At 39.6% G+C, this 22,841-nt stretch overlaps 1 protein-coding gene across 2 annotated transcripts in view; it reads right to left on the bottom strand.

The window, feature by feature from the left end:
• Positions 1 to 7,184: 7,184 nt before the first annotated feature.
• Usp15 (ubiquitin specific peptidase 15) overlaps positions 7,185 to 22,841 on the bottom strand; it is a 91,603-nt gene continuing 75,946 nt past the window's right edge. For both annotated transcript variants that reach the window (XM_051170900.1, XM_051170899.1), the window contains 11 exons: positions 20,462 to 20,545; positions 20,279 to 20,373; positions 19,998 to 20,189; positions 18,481 to 18,596; positions 18,058 to 18,330; positions 17,609 to 17,679; positions 17,189 to 17,304; positions 16,610 to 16,759; positions 13,963 to 14,066; positions 11,752 to 11,840; positions 7,185 to 8,151 (listed from right to left, as the gene is read on the bottom strand). In XM_051170900.1, the coding sequence (XP_051026857.1) occupies positions 7,969 to 8,151; positions 11,752 to 11,840; positions 13,963 to 14,066; positions 16,610 to 16,759; positions 17,189 to 17,304; positions 17,609 to 17,679; positions 18,058 to 18,330; positions 18,481 to 18,596; positions 19,998 to 20,189; positions 20,279 to 20,373; positions 20,462 to 20,545 (1,473 nt within the window). In that variant the 3' untranslated portion in view covers positions 7,185 to 7,968. The remainder of the gene's footprint in view (positions 8,152 to 11,751; positions 11,841 to 13,962; positions 14,067 to 16,609; positions 16,760 to 17,188; positions 17,305 to 17,608; positions 17,680 to 18,057; positions 18,331 to 18,480; positions 18,597 to 19,997; positions 20,190 to 20,278; positions 20,374 to 20,461; positions 20,546 to 22,841) is intronic.

The raw sequence follows: 22,841 nt of genomic DNA on the forward strand, positions 1-22,841 counted from the left end.
GACAGCTGTTTTTCTCCGCCCACCATGTGGGCCCTAGGGATGGAATTCAGTCACCAGGTTTACAGGCCAGGGCTCTTACCCACTAGTTATCCCACCAGTCCTAGGTGACAATTTTCTTCTGTCATCTGCAAGTTTCCTAAGGTCATATTAATGATTGAGGCAAACAAGCCACAACAACCTCCCTCCCCCCCCCCTTCCGAAACTAGACCCACAAAACCGAATCAAGTAAGCCTGTCCTCTTTGGGTAGAGAAAAGTTTGGGGTGTCCCTCAGCTTAAAAGGCTATCCTTCGCTGCTTCTGGTCAAGTCTGCCTATTATTCCTATGGAAAGAGGGCCTCTGCACAAATGGAAATTCGGGCTGATTTCTGATAGGACCAAAATATAGCAGCAATGTCTCTATTAGAACAAAGATTCCTTACAGTAAAAGTCCCTTAGACAATCCACACAAAATAAAAACCATTTAATAAGAACCACGCACTACATATTCTATTTTACTTTGAGTCCTACATACCTCTTTCTGAAAAGCATAAAAGCTTACACAGATAGCATTCATATATGTGTGTGTGTGTGTGTGTGTGTGTGTGTGTGTGTGTAACCTAGGTAGCAACTAAGCTGTAAATCCATAAAAATGCAAATGAAAGCCTAAATGGCATTATGTGAAAAGATTACAGATAGGCACAGGGCTTCTGACTTTAGAAAAGTTAATTCAAGAGAAAATCAACATACACTTAAGTTTGAATATTCTAGATTTCATAAATGTACCAAATTTAAATGGCATTTAACCACCCCCCTTATTATACTATTTTTAAAGTACACTCAAGAGGATTTACTTTTAAAACTTAAAAACATGTACTCAGTAGTATCAGAAATATAAAGCCACAAGGACAGCAATGCGCGAGGAACTCGCGTGTATGCTGGGGACGCAAGCTCTCCCACTGAGCTCCAGCCCCAGCCCCAGCCTGCATGTTCTTGTCTGAGCCAGGTTCTCACCAAAGTGCTAAGTCTAGCCTTGAACTCTGTCTGCAGCTCAGAAGACACTTACATTTGTGACCCTTCCGCTCCTGCCTCCACCTCCAGGATAGGAGCACAGCCCTGCCTTGAGAAAATATCTCCTTGTAACAGTTTATGAACAGAAACACCATACTATACCACACTGTATTCTTATCGGGTGTTGGGGCGGGGGATGGGGGGTGGGGTGGGGGAGACAGATTCATGATTTATAGCCAGGGTAGCAACTGGCTGAATGGGTGAGACAAGGGTATTTTGGAAAGCTTTCTTCAGGAAGCAGCAAGGAAGTTCACCTGGTAGTAGATAAAGCAGACCATGCAAAGAGGAAAGCCCTGGAAAGTAAAGCTGCAGAACAAATTCGAGGGAAGGCAAGAAACCGGACGAAGGCCATTCTCACCTTTGTCCTCAAGCACCATTGTAGCACTCGGCATGGTTCAAGCAACGCTGTGTTTGTTTCACAGTAGTAACACCTGCTGCACTCTTCATAAAGTAAGACAGTCTACATCTTAGGATCACATCAAGGGAGTTCATTCACGCTGGGAGCGATGACTTGTGTGCTTGGGGAATCTGGTTTCCACACTAGTCCTCAACAATGGAACTGTACATCTTACGAAAATTCAGTGGTTGGCCAAGTAAACGGTTTTCGTAGATCAAATTTCTGTCTTCTAATTGACGTCTCTAAGTATTGTTTGATAGAAATTCTGGACTTGCCCTACTTTGTAAGTCAAGAAAGTGAGAGAGGTGAGATGAAGGGCACAAAAGTGATAGGACCAGACTTAGTGGTCTAACCCTGTGTCTAAAGCACAATTTCATGATTAAAGTTTATATCTACTAGCCTGGATCACAGAACAGCCAAATATTTTGGTAAAGATTATTTTAGGTGCTTCTGAGTGTGTTCTTGAGTGAGATGAACACTGAATGGAATGAAAGGATTAACTCTTTGTTTCCTTCTGCCTGACTACCCTGAGCTGGCACCCTGGCCTTTCCCTTGCTTCTGGATTCAAACAAAAGCTGGCTCTTTGTGTCCTCAAGCTTGCTGGCTTTTAGGCTGGGGTGAATGTCATGCTTTTAGATGGTGAAAGGGCTGCCATCATTCTTGGGTCTAGCTTGATGATTGTGGGTCTTGGAAAAAATCTCAGCTCCATCACTCACGCCAAATCCTTACTACTTTCCAAGGGTACACCCTATTGGTTTTGCTTCTCTGGAGGATCCTAACGACAGGAGTTAAAGAGAATGTTAAGATCAAAAGAAAAACTTAACAGAGGACATTCTGCTAACGGAGAATGCATTGTAGTAGTAGGGATTGGGCTGAGCAGACCTCCCCCAAAATGGAGCTTACATTTTAGGCTGCCATTCAGTAATGGTTACGCGAAGGTGACTTTCATGACAGGGTTAGCACCTTATAAGGAACACCAGACAGTCTGTTCCCTACTCTCTTGGCCACATGAGTCAATGTACGTGAACCTAACTGTAGCTAGCAACAAATCTGAGTGAAGCAGATGAAACATATCTTTCCCCCACCAAACTATATAGATGAAGTTATGTTTCCATTTGAGGCCAGCCCAATCTACAAAGCAAGCCCAGGGCAGCCAAGGGTACAGAGAGAAACCCTGTCTCAAACAAACAAATAAATCTAAATTCCTGATATGCAGGGGGTAGGGGGGGAGAATATAGTAAGATAAGCGACAAACTTAGGCAATTTTTTTTCTACTGCAGAACAGTCAGCTGCCAAAACAACTTAAACACTTAGAATATTTGATTTTGTGAATATTAACGATGCCGTCTTGGGGCTGGAAAGATGGTTCAGCAGTTAACAGTGCTCCCTGCTCTTCCCAAATAATCAGCTCCCAGCTCACACGTGCCTCTAACTCCAGGGCACCCAATGCCCTCTTCTGGCATCCGTGGGCTTCCTCACCCATGTGCCACACACAACACAGATACAAAATTACCCAAAAATGCAGGCTTGGTTTTATAAGACTACTACTTAAAATATAATTTCCAAAGAGATGGTTGTATTTCTCTTTCTCGCTTTTTTTTTTTTTTAAAGCAACTCTGCAGAATTAAGTTAACTATAATTTGGTAGGGGACCAGACCTCAACAACAAACCAATGGATTTTAAGCCATCTGACTGATTTTTCTACCTTTTGAAACTCTTGTCCAAAATACTGTAACGCTTGTTTGTTTTGTTTTGAGTAGTTTATCTACTTTTAAATTCCCATAATAATGTAGGGTCTTTCCCTTCAACTACTCTTTCTAGTTGAACATGCCCCAAACAAAGATGGGGAATAATTAGACCACAGTGTGATATAGGTATCTCAATGCTTATATTTGCCAAAACAATCTTTGAATTGTGTTTTATATTAGTCATTTCTTTAGAGAGAAAATTTCCTTATCTTTCATTAGTGAAAACAAGGCTTAGTTAGTATTTGAATTATTATATATGTACTTACTTTTCCCAAATCTGTTATCTTGGAAACTATGTACCTTATAAAAATTCAATATATCCGCCTTTAAACAAACATGTCATCTAAACTATTTAGCAATTTCATCTGTAACTTATAGTACATACTAATTAAACACACAAAGCTACACAAGTCTGGAATGCTTAAGAAAAGTATTTTTCTCATTAGGAAAATCTGGCAGTGAAACAATATAGAACACATAGCTGCAACTGCAACACCAATACACTCATTTATTCTCTTTATCATCTGGTCAAGTAGCACTTAAAATTATCCAGAAGCATCAACATATTTTTATAAGAAGCTATTTCAAAACTCTATGAACAGGTTAAATTATTCAAATAAAAAAAATCAATTTTGTTATAAAGTAACAAATAGGAAGACTGCCCCTGCTCTCAGGCTCCAGACAAGGTTTCATTTGGTCACTCTCCTCACCTTTCAGAGGCCCCAGCCCGAATGAGACGAGGTCTCCTCACATTACTAGTTAGACTGGCAAGAGTATGCCCATCCACTCTGTGCAACTGTGTGTCAGAACCAACAGGCAGCCATGAAGCAGTCATCCACTGAGTCCTGACTAAAACCCAACTGCATTCCACTACTGGACACCATTGGTGGCAATGAACTCCTCCTCTCAGGTGGAACTTGTCCTTCTCCTTTGCTTTGCCACTGAGTGACACTCTGCGCTTCCTCTTGTGATCTCTTCTGGCTTTCTTCTAAGACAGCCTTATCTCATCAAAACTAGCTCATAAAGAAAAGTGCTTCCCCTGTGCAACATCTATTTTGGTACTAGCTGATTTTCTTTGTGCTGAAATCAATGTTTTGTGTGGCTTTTAATACTTGGTTGTTAGTTTTACTTGTTTTTTTTTTTTTGAGACAAGGTCTCTCTGTGTAGCCTTGGCTGTCCTAGACTTACTTTGTAGACCAGGCTGGCCTTGAACTCACAGTGATCTGTCTGCCTCTGCCTCCTGAGTGCTGGGATTAAAGGCTTGAGCCACCACGCCCAGCATACCTGGTTGTTTGGAAAAGTAAGGATAAACACAGAACTGCTAAAATCAAATTATAAGCAAAAGCAAGAACTACTTAAAGCACCAGGCTACATACATAAATGAATGAGATGGCTCAGTGGGTAGAGGGACTTTCTATGAAACCCTGATGGCCCAAGATCAACCTCTGGAAGAAGAGAGGTGATTCCAGCTACCCTCTGGCTACCTTGTGCTTACCATGGTACACACGTGCCCTCTCCTCAACTAATAAAATAGATTAAAGTGAGATGGCTCAGCAGGTAAAGGCACTTCCATCAATCTCAGGGGGTCCATAGTCCTGCAAGTTGTCCTTTGATCTCCACACATGTGCTATGCCATACATGCAATCGCTCTTCTCCCACATAAAGTAAGACACCATATAAAGAATTACAGGTGAGGTTAAAAAAAAAAAAAAAAAAAAAAAAAGACTTGAAATTCAGGATTGAATTTGGGGAAATGGTTTAAGTTATATGGCACATTAATAGTTAACATTTAATCAAAGTAGTGAATAAATAGCCTAAGTACGTTGATAAAGTCTAGCAGAAGGTTCTCTTAACTGGAGGAGGTGAAGGTTACTTTCTGGAAGCAAAGTTATCTAACACCACTTTCCATGCAGCCAAAAGACATCAGAAACGAGTACCACGTTGTTCACAAACCCCTTCCTGATGGACGACAGGATGACGTCATTTGAGTTCTCTGGCGAGAAAGGCACTGTACCACAGTGAGGCGGCATGCATCTGAGGGCAGCGTGCTGACTTTACCACGCAGTGACTGTGGGAACTTTGGGACACTGCTACATGTTTTGCACCGTTTGCAACACACACACACGTGGGAGGTGAGGATGAAGACCGGGATGGAATCAGACAATGCACAGACACTTTAATATGATGACCCTTTTAGAGTAAGCCCCTCCATAAACACCGGCTACTATTGTCATCATTACTGTATAGGTGAGGAAACAGACTAAGAAAGATTAAGTTCAAAAACCTTACGATTACTAACAGGCAGAGCTACAAGTAGAATTCTAATCTAAATATATTCCTACGACCCTGTATTCCATATAGATATATCCTTTTAATTCTTTTTATGCTACAAAGTTTATTTTCTTTTTTTTTTTGCAGATGAAACTAGCATTTGACAGATTCAATGGCATCAACAGCATTCTCTATTTTAAATGTTTCTTTTCAGTGAGAAAGAAATTAAAGGCATGCATGAAAAGGATGTGGTCCTGGTCAGGACGTGGTGGTGCTCATCTGTAAGGCAGCACTTGAGAGCCCAGGCAGGAAGATCGAGGCTTTGAGCCTGGCCTGGGCTTCACGGTGAGATGAAGGCCAGCCTGAGACTCCCTCAAAATCAAACAAATGGAAGATGAAGTAAACAACACAAACAAAACAAAGCAGAAAGCAAAAAAATAAGGAACTAGCCTCTGGAGAATCAGGGCGGAAGTATAATCTAGGTCTATAAGAAGTTAACACGGACTTTGGCAGAACAAATGCATGCGCCAAAGGCAAGCAGAAGAAGGCGTAGGTTGCTCAACGAAGACATAAGTTAAAACAAACAAACAAAACCAACCCAGGTTGAAAACATCCTTAGTAGGATTTGATTCCCTTTGGAAGGCTAACTATAATGTCACTGTAAAGCCATCTACACAGAAAACAGGGAATTTACTTCGGTGGTCTCAGAGTAAGAAATGAAAGACTAAATAAGGCCTTCAATAGCTTTATTGAAATCTGTATAAATAAACATGCACATTTCAAATGTAAACTCAAGTGAACCCAAGTGCAGACAAAATATTAACCTCTGTCATGCAGGACGTTAGTTTACATTTAAAAAAAAAAAAAAAAAAAAAAAAAAAGGAAAAAAGAAAATGAAAGAAAGAAGATAAAAAAGAAACAAACACCCAAAGCAGCGTTTAAAAGACCAGGATGAAAAACCCAGCTTTAATATCAAGATATAAAGCAAAGCCATGATCAACATACCTTACTTATCCTGGTCAAATGTATTTTTTTTCTTTTAAAATGCTAACATAAATAAATAATTTACCAAAAGGTGCACTCACAGAGTGAACTTTTATTTACAATACACAATTTATAATCTATTGTATTTGATTAGTTCAAGTGAAGAACATTATACTTTTTGCTTTAATAACAGTGGGACACTAAGCGATTTCTCAGGTAGTCATATGTGAATGTGCCCCAGCATTTAGTTTCCTACTAAAGGCAGTATTGTAAGCCAATCAACGATACATTCTTTCAACCAGATCATAGGGAAAGAAAGCAGCAAATGAAAATGTCTCAAATGGTCATACATATATTTGGCATCCTGGATCCTTGAATGTGAGAAACTAAGATGAAACCCGAGGTTTGTATGCTTCCTATGCTGCACGGGTCCTGATGCTGGAACATGCAATGCCATTTTTCTTACACAAGTTACGTTCTGAGAAAAGCTGTAAGGCTATGGTGAATTCCATCAGGAACACAGAGAAAGTGAACAGACCTACCCCTATAGCCAAGCTATCAATGAGTTAAAGGCTAGTATGTAACAGAAAACCCCTCACTAACGTTGATGCAATTACTACTACAGATACAGAGTACTAACCAGCCTGTCCTTAAGCTACAGTAACTGGGAGCTGAAAAGTTGCCAATTTACCAAAAGTGGGGTAGAGAATAGTAGACGGCAAAAAAAAAAAAAAAAACCCTTCAATTTTGGACCAATAGTGGATTGAAGTAAGCGTTCTAAACCAAAACAAAAGTGAAAATTTAAAGAATAGATTCCAATCACAGTGAAAAAATACTTACATGTAGCTGAAAATGATTTCGATGGCCTGTGAATCTAGAAAGTGTCCCCACAGTGAGTGAGGTACAATGCAATGTTCTGCACTGTAATGACACAACATAAGGGGACTCTGTCAAGACTGTTGCTCATGGTTTGCTAACAGACCCACACTGATTACCGGGGACAGACTGGAAAACGTGGCGTTCCAAGGACACTCGGCAGCCTTTGAGCCACACTGATGCAGCAGCTAAGTACCAGAGTGGTGCAGACAGCAGCCTAACGCACAAGAGCTGAGTACCCCAGAACTAAGTTCAGCCATAGTTTTCTTGCAGTATTATTAGAGCAAAATTTATGACCAACATCCACAAATTTAACATTTGTCATCAATTAAGTCACATCCAAACAAATTAAAGAAAACATAATTCATCAAAACAGCAGCAAACTTGAAAGGGATTTATTTGTGATTTCCTATATATATTTAGCTTGTAAATACAAGACTGTAAATGTATTAAGAGACAATTTCTGTTAAAAGTTTTCATTGTGTTTCACTTCAAGTACTGCACAAGTTAAAATCTGATAAAGGATTTACATTCGGTTATCTGAAACTCCTCATCTCAGACTTCTGTTTTAATGTGGTGGGTAACTTCATTTCCATGGACACCACCAGCAGGAAAGTCTCTCTTTTATGGCTTCCTGGATTTTCATTAATTAGTGTGCATACAGTTTTCATTTTCTATGTCATTGTCATTATCATTGCTGTCTTCATCACTCTCCAGGGGGATCCCTGTGGCAGCTGAAGCACCTTTAGTTTCTCGGTCAAGAGGGAAGAAGCCGGTTCCGCTGAAAGTGTCCTGCCTCTGGTAGAAGAGGACGTATGCCGCTTTGGACTGTCACACAAGCAAAGGATGTCAATGGTTGCAACACACAGAGATGATAGAGTACGAATTTCTAGCTAATAACCAATTTTGGTGGTTAAAAAAATTAAATGGAAGCTACCAAAATTAGCTAAATATATTTATTTCAATATTTAAAAATAAACATTTTAATTCTATATAATTTGGACTAAGAAATATATACAGCCAAAATACAAATTATTCTACTTACTCTAATATAAAATATAATTCTGTCTTTCTTTCTTTTGACTTGAAGGTGAGTAAGTGTTTCACCTCATGCTTGAGCTGCAGTGCAGCTTTCCATACTATACTACCTTTTCCCCAATGGCTAACATTGTTGAACATTTCCCAGTATTTATTGTGAGAATACTGAGTTTTTAAAAAGACATTAAAGTACCAGCAGGACCATCAGGGAACAGAAAAGGGCAGTAGTAGATGAGGGCCATTTAAGGGAATGGAGTGAACCTGCCTAAAGGATATCACTCATATCCTTGAAAATACCATTAAAAAGCCTATTCTTCATACAATTAACATATGCCAACAACATTTTTCTTCCTTTTTAAGACATGGTTTCCTTGTGTAGCCCTGGCTGTCCTGGAACTAGCTCTGTAAGCCAGGCTGGCCTCGAATTTAGAGATCGGCCTGCCATTGCTTCCTGAATGCTAGGACTAAAGGTGCGCACCACCACTCCCAACTGAAAAACAATCATTTAAAAGAATATTTTTTGAGGGGTGCATGCTCCCTTCCCAGTGGACCTTGAACACAGCTGGACTTTGTGGACACCAGGACTGCAAGATGGCGTCTGAAGTGTCAAGATACCACCGAAGGAGAAAAGGCTCATGGAGGCTACACTTGGAGAGCTGCCAAGCTGGATACTGACGTGGGGTTTCACCCCAGTGGCATTGCTGGAGCTTTTGAGAGATTATGACTTGTATAATTTTTACAAGCACACCAACGTTTGGGAGGCAGCATGGTGGGGATCACCATGGTGTTGGCAGTCTATGTGGTTTTCAGCTACTGCGCTTCTTAAGGGGAACTCAAACAGAGGTGGCCCAAACAACACCGAAGAGGGTCACTAGGAAGGCACTGCACGCCTGAGCATAACCACCTGCCCTTCTCCCATCTATGTCAAATTCAATTTTGGCTGAATCTTCATGTCCTGACTAAGGACTTGGGGCCAATAAAAGGTGACTGGTTTATGTAACTGTATCTTTAAGAAAAAAAAATTTTTTTTTTGTATTGCTGTTTAGTCTGCACGAGAAGCCTGGTGCCCACAGAAGCCAGAAGAGGGCACTGGATCCTCTGGAACTGGAATTACAGGTAGTTGTGAGATGCCATGTGTGTACTGGCAATGAAGCCCAGGGTTCACTGGAAGAGTAGCCAGTGTTCTTAACCCCTGAGTCATCTTTGTAGCTCCTGTATCATAAACAAGACAAAACAACAACAACAAACAGGCCACCAACAATCTATAGGAAATTAAAACAGTTCTGCAGAGCACCATCAGCAGAGGGAACTGACAGCCTGCCGAATGGGAAGAAATCTTTGCTACTTATATTTCAAACAGGTGGAAATCTAAATAAATATACAAAGAACTACAAAAATTCAATACCCTCAAACCAAAAGTTTTCAAGAGAAGAAACTCAAATAGCCAATAAAGTTAAAAAACGATTAAACATGCTTAGCCAACAAGAAAATGCAAATGAGAGCTTATTTCACTGCAGTCTGAATGTTATCAGGAAACAAATGACAAGTACTGTTGAGGATTAGGGAAATGGAACCTTCACTAACTGATGGTGGGAGTATAAACTAGTACAGCTTGTTATGGAAATCAGCATTGAGGTTTCTCAAAAAATGAAAATAACTCATATGAGCAGTTTTATCTGCAAGGAGCACATATCCTGCCAGAGACACTTGTCCATCTATGTTCACTGCTGCTCTATTCACAGCAGCCAGAACCAGCCTAGATGGTCATCAACAGATGACTGGATAGTGAAAATGAGGTATACATACACATACACAATGGGATTTTATTCAGCAGGCAAGAAAAATGAAATAATACATTTTCATGAAAATAAACGATCTAGGAAAGTATTCAAAGGACAAAAATCATGTTTCCTCATAAGCAGATCCTAACTTTTTAATGTTATGTATGTATGTTATGTTTGCATGTTTGTATGTGTGTATGTATTTAATGTATGCAAGTATGCGTGTGTTACGTATGTTTGTATACACAAATGTAAGTGCATGTGAGAGTGGACACAGGCAGTGGAAAAGGGATGGAAGAAGAACACATATGACATGTAAGTACAAGAGGCTTATGAGGACTGAGGGGTATAAAGGGCAGGGGAAAGGGAAGGGAAAAAAACAAAAATTTGTTTGAAAATGTCATAATGAAATATAATATCCTGTAAGCTAACACCACCACCACCATCACACTCCAAGCTGGTCTGGAACTTACAATGTAGTACAAGATGGTCTGGAACTTGTGATCTTCCTGCCTGAGTGTCTTAAATGCTAAAATCACAGACACTGCCACCATCCCTGACCAATCTCTGTAATATTCTGTACTGTACCAGACATTTCTCTCTGGCTTAAAAAATAAGTTTTGTTTTGTGCATCCCTCACCTCACAATCAGCCCCCTGACCTGCTCAGACCATTCTAACAAAATGGCTTTCAGCAGAGCCAACAGTGTCTTAGTCAGCCAGCTGCCTTTTACAGTCATACTGCTCCACCTCTCAGTAGCATTCAGGATCTCACAGCCTTCTCTCCAATAAAGTTTATTTTCTGGGACACTGCTTCTTCTTTAGACCCACTCTCTTCCAGTTCCTAGTAAATCCTTCTGAGGCCTCATTAAGCCCTTTAAGATACCATGTTCCACCCCCAGAACCATCTTTCACTAAACTAAGAATGAAAGGTCGTATCTCAGCACTTAGGAGGCTGGGGTTAGCCTGGGCTATGACTGTGGACAACATGTGGATTCTGGAAAAAGAACCTGAATCCTCTGGAGAGCAGTCAGGGTTCTTGACTTCTGAGCTATCTCTTCAGCTCTGTAAAATTTCTTACTCATTAGAGTACTGTAGTTAATAAGTAAAACTTTGAGAAAAAACAACCCTTTATGGAATAACCAAGTCACCTTCTTTCAATCAATACTAATAAATAAAAATGTGCTGTTGTGAGGCATAGCAAATACCAGTGCAGAGTGAGAATGTCCTCATTTTCCTACTAATCAGAACATGGCCAAATGACAAGTGTCCCAGGGCTAACCTTTTACAGTTACAAATGTACCAGAGTTAACCTTTAAAAAAAAATCTGCAAATCCTTTTAGCCATTCCTGTACTGTCATATGATGTCAAGTTTCAGAGACTCATATGACTTAAAAGAGCATGGGGTGTCTAGCATCCCAACGCTTGGTTGGGCCTGAGAATCTCAGTGCTACACCTTCTTCTCCAGAGGAAAACAACTTCCCACCAGAAACTTGTTTCATCTGAAAACAGCAAAAAAAATGTTCCCAGAGCAATTTATGGTTTTCATAATGAGAAAATTCTCAAGATAAATTCCTGCCCAAGCAATTTTCTATTTCTTGACATACTTACCACAATTTGGTCTTCAGATGCAGTGGAGACACTACTGTCATCAAAATAGTACCATTTTCCATCATCTTTATTTTTTGCAAAAGCAGTATCTAATTAAAAAAAAAAAAAAAAATATATATATATATATAAAATTACTTCCATGACTGGAATATCTATGGCATTTGGGGTAATCCTCAAAACTCTAATCACCTACATAAGAATTATCTACTAAATGACACGATGAGCTCAAGCTTTAGAATAATTTCTAGTAATTAAATGCCTAAGAAATACTTTTTTCTAAGTTGAAATTTGTGACTTTTTACAGAGAGAAATAATATAGCTATGATTTTTTAAATTTATAAAATATACTGATGACAATTAGCGATCATTACTATTTATGCAGTGATTATGTGACAGGTACTGTGCCTACATTAAGGTCATTATTCTTATTATCATCGTTATCATCATTGTTGTTCTCCCTGTAGAAATAGAGAACTAAGGCCTCCAAAAGGACAATTTGTTCAAGGCAGTGTAGCTGTTAAGTAGCAGAGCTAGGACTTAAATCAACGACTATTTCTGTGTCCTATGTCTAGAATTTCTACGATTACTTATTTAAATTTCCTGTGACATTTTCCTGTCTGACAACTCTACTTAGTAACCTGTGGTTTTTACACACTAAAAAATTTTTTTCTGTCTTTAACATAGTTCAGGAACAAGGGAAAGATTTTTTAAAAGTGCTACTTCTTTATTCTACGCTCTGCATACCTAGTCACTCAGAACTCCTATGCACTAACAGAACACTTCCCAAAAACAGTTCTGCACATACACCAGCTAATCGTCAGCTCTGCTGAGGGGCTGAGACACAGTGTAGGCTTCCTTTGTGTATCTCCTCAGCCATCTTTTCCCTCCTTCTAACCACTAAGATTCAGCATTAAACAGCCGTGTGTGTCTTTGCTCTGTACTCTCTCTAGGACCCAGTACCCGACAGCGCCATGCCTTGCTTTCTACGTGCTTTCTTAAATCTTTATGAGGTCAGCTGAGCGACACTACTGCATGTGAGTGAGCTTGCCAATCTGAACTCAAGAGAACTCAGGGTATACAAGTGCACCTATACAAGAAACACATTCTTAAACATGGAGCCATGAGATAGAATAAACAAACAAATTATTAAAATTCTTCAAAAGCATTAGCAAGACAGAGCTTTGGAGAGGCTGATTAAAAAGTAGTAGTGAGACAAGAATAATAAAACCCACAGAAATAGAGCTTAGGAGAGACTATGAAGAGCCAGTCTTGAGTAGCCAGAACTCGGGTGAAGTGGGTACACTTTAGAGAAGTAAAACTGTCTAAATGTATGCAACAAGAAAAAGAAGACTGATTGCCCATAATTACATGACTAGAATAACTCATGAGCTAAAGCCCATAGCGTGATGGAGACTCCTAGTAGGCTTGTTGTCCTAGCTGTTTCAGAAAGGGGGAAAAAAATCAATGTAACTTATTTTAGGACCATAGATCTAATTTCAAACTGAAAAAATATTAAAGAAAAAGACTTTCAGTTTATGAATGAAATTGTTAACAATTCTAATCAGCTAATGAAATCACTGTGCATCCAATATGACAAAAGGGCACATCACAGGAATGAAAATCTACCAAGTAGAGAGTGTAAACTGTCGTAGTCAGCCTGAGTGAATCTGAGCACTATTATGCCAAGAAACATCACTTCTGGGCAGCTTAAAAGGACCCTCAGGGAACAGACCATAAATATTGACTTTTTTCAGTCTTAGGGTAGTAGTAATATAATTTAGTGTGATTTGAAGTGGAAAGATAAATGCCATAGTGGAAATAACAGCCATGAACTAACCTGAGTAAGCCCAAATCAAGAGCGCTACTGAGATGAGCAGCAAAGGCCCCCTGCTCCAAGTAAGAACTAAGCAGGGTTTACAAGAGCAGACCCAGACATGGTAGAAGGAGGGAGGCTGAGGAGAGGGGAGGGGAAACACCTTGGATAGACAACAGCTTTCTCCTGGAGCCTTTGGCTGAGAAGAATTAGCTAATTTCTTTGTAGAACTAGTTTTTAAAATAAAAGTCATACAGCTGACTCATTCATTTGTAAGTACTGAACGATGATTATATGCAAGATACACCTGGCAATTTATTTACTTTAATATGTATTAGCTATTTTATAGAAAATAGTCTACAGATTGGAAAAGGTTAAAAGGTAGATTGTGAACTTACAATGCCCTCCTCCCATCCCTCCATAGTGGTTGGAAACAGCAATCAAATTGTAGCGGCAGGGGCCTGCATTTGGATTAATTAGGAATTCTGACATATCCAAGTCACTGTTAAAAAGAAAATCAAGTAAGTCATGCTTTCTTTAAAAGTGATGAAATATTTTTCTTTTAAAGAAATAAATTCTAGTGTCCTCTGCTACTATACACTAATACAGTAACACACACACACACAGACACACACACACACACACCTCTTATACAAGAAATTACCTAGAGATAACTTACAAACAAATGATACATGTACCCCTGAAATTTGGGTGTTTGGAAATCCATATTTAGTGGTTAATGATTTGACACCCAATGTTATTCTGATTACTGTATTCATGCTACCACAATTAATTGTCAGTGTTCTGGAGGAAAAAATTAACAAGGAAAATGAAAACCAACTTTCTTATGAACATTCATAAATTAAAATTTTGGAGAACCTACTGCTGCCACCTTCCTAATCCTGTATAATCTCTAAGCTCAAAACAGTACTACGCACTCCTACTCTCATCAAAGAAGCTTCTTTTTGCTGCAGAGAGAACTATTTGTAGTCAGAACTGGTCAAATGCAGAGACCAACAGACCAACTGTGGAGTGTTTGTTTCCCATTACTACATCTACTACACAACCTGCACTTAAATCTCAGAACACCATGGACGGAGGCAAGTGTCAGAGGACTAGGACATTTACTGCAAGACTGTGTCCTGTAATTACGGGGGTGATGGTGCTAGAGTGCTCGGCACTGAAGGGCACTGGCTGCTCTTCCAGAGGGTCTAGGTCCAATTCCTGGCACCCACATGGCAGCTCTGGCCTCTGCAGTCACTGCACACATGCGGTGCATAGACATATATGGAGGCAAAACATCTATAAAATAAAAACAAACAAATCTTATGGAAAAAGGAGGACATGAGGGAGGGCGTTGTAGGCAGTAGAGGGCAGGATTTGGGGGGGGGGGTTCGGGGGGCGTCCTGGATGTGACAAAATACACTGTATGAAGATTTCAAAGAATTAATAAATTATTACAAAATAGAATTCAGCTGGGAGTGGTAGTGCATGCCTTTAATCCCAGTATGTAGAAGGCAGAGGCAGGTGGATCTCTGTGTTAGAAGCCAGCCTGGTCTACAGAGTGATTTCTAGGACAGTCAAGGCTATACAGAGAAACCCTGTTTTGAAAAACCAAACCAACCCAACAAATAATTTTTTAGTTCCATGCTTTCCTGGTTTGAATGACTTACATACTGGAAAGGGTAGCATCTTTTGAATGCAATAGACTGTTGACAATCTATTGTGCATAAATCTGGAACAAAATTCTTCTGAGCATCATTCTTAAGTTTGGACCATTAAAAAGTAATAATGGTTCTCAGTTTTATTTTTATTTATTTTTAAAAATATTTTTTCAACATTTATTTATTTATTATGTACACAGTGCTTGCCTGCATGACAGAAAAGGGCATTAGATCACATTACAGATGGTTATGAGCCACCATGTGGTTGCTGGGAATTGAACTCAGGACCTCTGGACGAGCAGTCAGTGCTCTTAACCTCTGAGCCATCTTTCCAGCCCCAGTTCTCAGTTTTAAATATAGTGCTACTGAATCTAGCTTTCCAATATTTACATCATTAAAATGGTACACTCTTGAAAACTTTATGGCCCAATCTTTTAAGAGAAAAATGCCTTGTTTGATTTTAGACACAGGTTACCTTGAACACAATCACGACCCTACTGCTTCCAGGACTGGGGTTAGAGGTACACACTAATATGCTCAGCTCTGACCCTTCTATGCTCAACCACCGCAAAAATGTTTTCAGTCTATAAATACCAGTTAAATGAGCCCAATAACTATCTTCAATTTCACATTACCTATGTCCTTCCAACTGCCTTTGTAAATATATCTGTCTTTAGCATGTCTACTACTTCAAGTAAAATTTGGCAGAGTATGAAAATATTCCGTCATGTCCTCTTACACATGGCAGAGTGTCCCGTTCTTTGCTGTGTAATACTATGTAAAGCTCTTTTTGCTGACTAAATGAAAACACAATGCTTTGACTTTCTCAATTTCCAATTTTGTGTAGTAAAAACTAAAAACCAAACAAAATACCCCACAAAGATGTTGCCCTCAGACCTCTTTAATTATTTAAATTTCTGCCTTCAGATTTATCTCTTCACACACGACGTCAAACCATGTACTAAGGAAACATCGAGGACAGCACCTGCATTCTATTCTCAGCATTCCCTTATACGTTTCTATCAGTTTTTCTCCCCCCATCTGACTAATGGAAAATGATAAAATAATTATTAGAAAAATATAGAACCATTAAGCCCACAAAGTATTTTAGAATATAAATGGCACCATTACCTAAGGCAATGTAATATATAGATTCAGTTACACTGTATCTTAAGGGGGAAAAAAAAAAAGCAGTTTTTTTTTCCTCCATGGAAAATCTCTAATAAAATTGTGAAATACTAATTCTAACAAGTTACTAGAATAAATCAAAACTTCAAGGTTTAAATTGGTCTAATTCTATCTACCAGATATTTACTAAATTGCAATAAGAAAATAAAAAACATTTGAAAAAAGGGTTGCTTACTGAGTAGTTTAAACTTACTTGATGGGAAAATCAACTAAAGTGTCTAACTTGTCCCTCATGTACCGACTGTATGAAAATCGCTTCAGATGCACCACGAGCACTGGAGGCAGGGACCACAAGTCTAATTTCTTTGTGGCTTGCTGATGTTCTTTACAATTTGGACAGTACCTAGAAGGAAGGAAATTATAAAGCTTGACAGAGCCACAGACATCATTTGCATTAATGAAACTACAAATCAAAAATCATTGTTTGGGAAGCTGTACATTTTACCAGAGTAATTACTGCACACCTAACATAGATGAACACGGAAGCAATTCTTCATTATTTTAATCTTGTACTTTTTCAGATAAGCTTAAACATTATAAATAGATAAGTAAACATTCAAAGAATGATGAAAGTGGTTTATCAGAGAAAAGAAAATATAGTCATGAGAATAAAGGTTACCACTGTAATGCTCTAAAAAAGATATGAGCACCCTCTTTAGACTAGAACTTACATAAAAATCTTACTAAAATGTCAAGAAAACTTAGTTAATATTCTGCCACCACGATCAGAACAAACCCTTAAAGGAAAGACCCAGTCACAATCGCTTCTTACCAGGGGTCTTCAGCACCTAGTTTTTCTTTTGTTGTAAAAAGCTCAATGCAGTCTTTTAATTTCACAAAGGGCTTTTTTGGAGGTTTATATTCCACACTTTCATGTTTTTCAAAATCCTAAAGAGAAGTATTTCTTGAGTTAAGACAACAAACGAAATGGAAGTCGTCTTAGTGACACATCTTATCAAGTCTAATGAGAACCCAGACTTTCAGAAGCATCAAACAGCTTATTTCGGCTGAGAGGTGTACAGAGCAAGTTTAGAAAGCATGCTCAAACTAACTCTCTCTTAAGGAGTAAAAAGGTCCACACTGTGTTTCATCTAAAACAATGTATTTGTACAAGCGAGTGTAAAGAGCATGAGCAAGTCTCATAGTCACAGAAAGTAGAAGAAAAGCTAAGAAGCAGTGAGTGAGGGCTCACCTCAGCAGCATTCTCATCAAAATATCTCTTTTTTAAATCAGGATCCCAGTCCAAAGCCAGAAAAGATCTTTCTAAGGTGGAAAAAAATATTTTGTTTTCATTAAAAATGTCACAAGCCCTTAGTGTTAAGTGTGTCTCAATGCATGCATATATACCACAGAAATGAAACAGCGATGTTTTCTACTTGCGCTAGGTGATCAGGGTAAAGAGCTGTTTCCAAATCACTGAAATAATCTGAGAGTTAAAAAGTGATACAAAGCTTAAGCATACATAAACTCAGCCCATTTTAGCAAAAACTGTCACTATAGGAGGACACTGAGGCTTTGGATTATTACTTATTATAGATATGTATTTTTTTTTTTCATGACAAGTCTAAATTTCATGGCCATCAGCTAAAAAATACTTTACTTGCAAGTTCAGGGTTCAAGCTATTTCTCACAGATACTCACCATCTAGCCGGAGCTGCCTGTCATCAAATCTTATATGCCTGGTGTCGTCTTTGATGTAGTTGATGTCAGTGTTGCCTAAGTTGTTGAACTGGAATGTAAACAGCCGCTTCCTGTGTCCCGTGAGCTGACCTTTGCAAGTTTCTTCAGCACACAATCCATTTTCAGAATCATTATCTCCTCCAACGGAATCTTCAGACTGACTGTTTTCATTCTCCGAGGGGAGTTCCTGATCCTGGCTGGACTCATCATCTGGTTCATCTGTTTCCATTTCACCTGAGTATTTAAATAGAGATCTTTAAATAAAACCTGTATTACCCTTCAACATTCAGTTTCTGTCTACTCATGTGCTCTATTTTACTAATCCGCACACTGTCAATACTATCTAGATCAGAAGTGCTTAGAACACAGTAAGTAAAGCCTTACTTGGTGACCCTTCTTCATGTATGCCATTTGGACCATTCCCATTAATATTCTGGTCCTCACAGCAGCGCAGGGGTCCGTCATTTTCCTCCGTTTCAGTAGACATCTTGACATAGCGGCTGCAGTAACATGAGGTAACAAGCTTGTTGTTAACTTACGTTTCCATCTGACTTAAGAAAACAAACCACTTTACTTCAAACTCAAGACCTCACACTGTAAATAAAGCTGAGAAACAATTTACATTTGCATAGTTTTTAATATAAAAAAGGGGATTACTTGTCGGTGCCCCCCAGCCCTAGGTTTTGTTGTTTTGAGGCAGGGTCTCACTGTTTATCTGCAGCTGGCTTGGAACTCTCTATGTACACCAGGCTGGCACTGAACACACAGTTCTCCTGACTTTGTCCTACTCTGTTCTGGGATTAAAAGTGTGTGCCTCCGACCTGGCTGCATGCTCTTTTTTATTCTTTTTAATTTAAATGTGTGTGTATGCACATCATGTGTTTGGAGACAGAAGTCCGAGGACAACCTATAGCAACTGGTTCTCCCCTTCTACCACATGGGCATCAGGGACTGAATTCAGGTTGCTGGCCTTGGTGGCAATTGTCCTTACCTTACCTACTGAACCGTCTCTTCAGCTTGGGTTTTCCATGTTTTATGGGTTAAAAGTGCAGTACAATGTTTCTCAACTTAAAGTAAGAGCTTAATGAATGGTCCTCATGTAGATGCTGTGCATGGTTGCCAGGAAGGACACTTAGGTTTGTGCACTGTTATCATCATACGTGGGTCAGAAATATGATTTCGTAAATAGAAAATAACATAAAACGTCAGCTATAAAGAATAAGAAAAAAGTGTCTAATGATAGTTGCCATTACCTTACTCCCATGAAGGTTTATGAATAGACGGTGTGGAGGAGGAACACTGTCTCACCGTCTGTCACAAAAGCTTATCCTTTCAAATGCAATGGCTGCAATGAGGTCTTGATCTAGCTGCATGCATTTAAAAAAAGGGCCATTTGGCACTTACTATGGCTTCCAGTTTGTACTTATATTAGTTACTCATCAGGTAAAACTTCCAACTATAAACTTCTGGTGTAAAACAGCTAAGAGTTGATGTTTTTGCATTTGAAATAACCTCAGTAATGTATGTTATGTGACCAAGTCAATGCATCAGATTATAATTTTACTTTTACTTTATTATTTATTTTGGGGGTTTTAAGGCACTCTCTCATGTAGCTCAGGCTGGCTTCAAATTTGCTATGTAAAAGCAGGATTGGAATTCTTGATTGTCCTAAGTCCACATCGAAAGTGCCGGGATTATAGGCATGTATCCAGTTCATGCAGTGGGTCAGACCCGGGCCTACGGCGTGCACTGCCACTATGCCTCATTGCCATCTGTCCAAACAAAGCTGAATGAGAGACTTGATTAACATTCAGAAGTACCTTACACAATGCTTTCCTTAGCGATCTTATGTTTTATTCTACCATGTTTGTTCTTTATAACTATACTTATGTGGCACTTACCACATTCTCAGGAGTAGGAGGTTATAGAGTTTATCCTCAGTGTTGTTTCGTGGTACAGCCATAAGGAAAGGCTGACCAAACAGTGAGGAGCCAGTGTGGTGAGTATAGCTCGAGTGTCTGAACTTCTCTCTCAGACAAACAGGAATAACCACATGCTCTGTGTCTTCTGTCCTGTTGATGTTAATTTCAAACCTACGAGGACAGGAAAGACCACAGAGTCTAAGTTCCACGCCAGCTCTTCAGATTCCCCCCAACAGACTGTGACTGGACACCACGCTTACACGTAAATGTCATCCCGCTCCATAATACTGCTGAGGTTCTCATCAACGGCAAATATCCTGTGAAATCTGTGGTTGTATATGTCAGTAACGATCATCTAAAAGGAAATAGATGCCTGTTAAGCTGGTTTAAATACTGAGAAACTGAAGACCAGTTCACATAGTTCAGTATCAGAAACACCTCACCTTATCTGCAGGTACTCCTGACAAAGCAGACAACGCTGTACAGAGATCTAGTATATTTCCAATTTTGGGCACAATAACTTTGTACTAAAAAACAAACAAAAAATTGTAGTGAATTTATTACACTGGAAAAACAATGAATAGTTAGGCCTGGGCTTGTGCTTGCTCCTATAGTCAAGTGGCTCAGTGCACTGCTCTAATCCTGTGGGTACCTGGGCAATAATGCCCACCATGATGGCTTCCGCTGGTTGTACTCTCCCTTGGGTCTCTGATTCGCAGACCTAGACCTACAGCACACTTCCTGTCATCACTGAAATGGTTCCATTTCTGGAATCTTGAACTCTAACAGGTCACTTCTTGCCCATTCTTGGTTTGTGTAGAGATTCTAGTCCATAGAATGGTTTTCTCTCTAATGTTTTGATGTCCTTTCAGCTAAACCCTACTTTCTTATTATGTCACCAACCCTGCTACAAAACCTGTAGTGTCTTTACCTCTCAGTTCTATTTTTGCTGAACTGTGGTGGTCTGAGTAAGAATGGCCCCCACAGGCTCCTATGTTTCAATGCTTTGTCAACAGAGAGTGGCACTATTTGAAAAGATTAAGGAGATGTGCCCTTGAAGAAAGAAGATTGTTATCAGATGTGGGCTCTGATGTTTCAAAAGCTCAGCCAGGCCAGTGGCTTCCTCTTCCTGCTGCCTGTGGGTGTGGACGCGGGTGTGGGTGTGGACGTGGGTGTGGACGCGGGTGTGGGTGTGGACGTGGGTGTGGATGCGGGTGTGGGTGTGGACGTGGGTGTGGATGCGGGGGCAGCTCTCAGGTACATCTGCAGCATCGTGTCTGCCTGCATGACATCATGTTTTCCACCACAGCAACAATGGGCTGAACCTCTGAAACGGTAAGCCAGCCTCAATGAAATGATTTCCTTTAAGTGAACTGCCATGGTCATGGTGCCTTGTCACAGCACTATGTGACAGTAAGTAAGAAAGACATGAACTTTCTCATAGCTGTTTGTATATGCTGGAGAAAATTTCCCAACTTTAGCATTGGTGTGCTACAAATGACAGTCTAATTCAACTCTCCTCTTTCCATTGCTCAGGAACAATTCTGTGTTTTACTTGCTTGTTCAGTCTACACAAACTATCTGAAATCTTCACCACTTTTCACTTTTCTCATTTCACTACCTGAAGAACACTAACTTCACCTAGAAAACAGAAGCTACTTTGATGGGGGGGGGGGGGGCGGGGAGGTCTGGTTTGAATCTAGAGGTTGTTTGCTCCCATTTCTGAGACTATGTATGGGAAGACATGCCTTTCTGCCCATGCACACCTGATCCTAGCACTCAGGTCTGAATTCTGTCTTCTGCTTCCTTTGACACCCACACCCAGCAATTATCCCTTCTCCATTTACTTTAACTTGGTTAAGTGCTGAAATATACATAAGTCTTTAAAAACAAAAACAAAAACAACTAATCCCCCAACCCCTAAAATAGTCCTTTACCATTCCCCTAACAACCCCTCACCTTCTGGAGCCCACGGCTTAACCTCTAACTCAGACAGTGTCTCTTCAGTCTAACATGTAACTGAATGATCACTGAGTGTCCCATCTAGATTCTGCCATGCATCCCAACAGTGTAACCCTGAGCACAGGTGCAGGCTTGCTTCACTTTCAATGAAGGACCTGATCATCTTAAGAACATCACACAAACACTGTTCTTACTAAAAGTAGAATACACTCCAACAGTTGAGGTTGAATGGTAAATTTGTCCACACATACTTTCATACAGACTTAATTTCTATACCACACCTACAAGTCTGATGTTTGGCCAGAACCCTAACCTAGGAAATTTATAGAAAATAATCTTCTAGAATCAGAACAAATCTGCTTTGTTTCGGGGACACACTGAGTAATACAAATCTAGACAAACTCTTGCATTCATGTCTCCGCATCCCAGCCCTGGAAGTGTAACCTCCCTGCCTACAATGCTCTGTAGCTGAGAATGAAAAATAAAGGTCAAAACAAAATCTGTAAGTGCTACAACAGAGTTCAGAGGAACAAAACAGAGCTCATTTCACTACAAGAGGGTCAAATGTGAAAGGAATGAATGACTTAAAAACAGAAAATGTAGCATTTTTCTCACAAAACATTATGGAATCCAGTGATTGCACTGGACAATGGAATCAGGCCAACAACTGACATTAATGTGTACCACACAGATTTTGCATAGAATAATAAGCACAACATAATACTTTAAAGCATTAAAGACTAGAACATTATTTAAACACATTATTTTTATTATTAAAAATGTGTTAATTGTATATGTGAGCATGCATGTGTGCATACCACACTGTGAGCGTGACAGTCAGAGGGTAACCTGCGAGCGTAG

The sequence above is a fragment of the Acomys russatus genome, chromosome 28, assembly GCF_903995435.1.
Source record: "Acomys russatus chromosome 28, mAcoRus1.1, whole genome shotgun sequence".
NCBI lineage: Eukaryota > Metazoa > Chordata > Mammalia > Rodentia > Muridae > Acomys > Acomys russatus.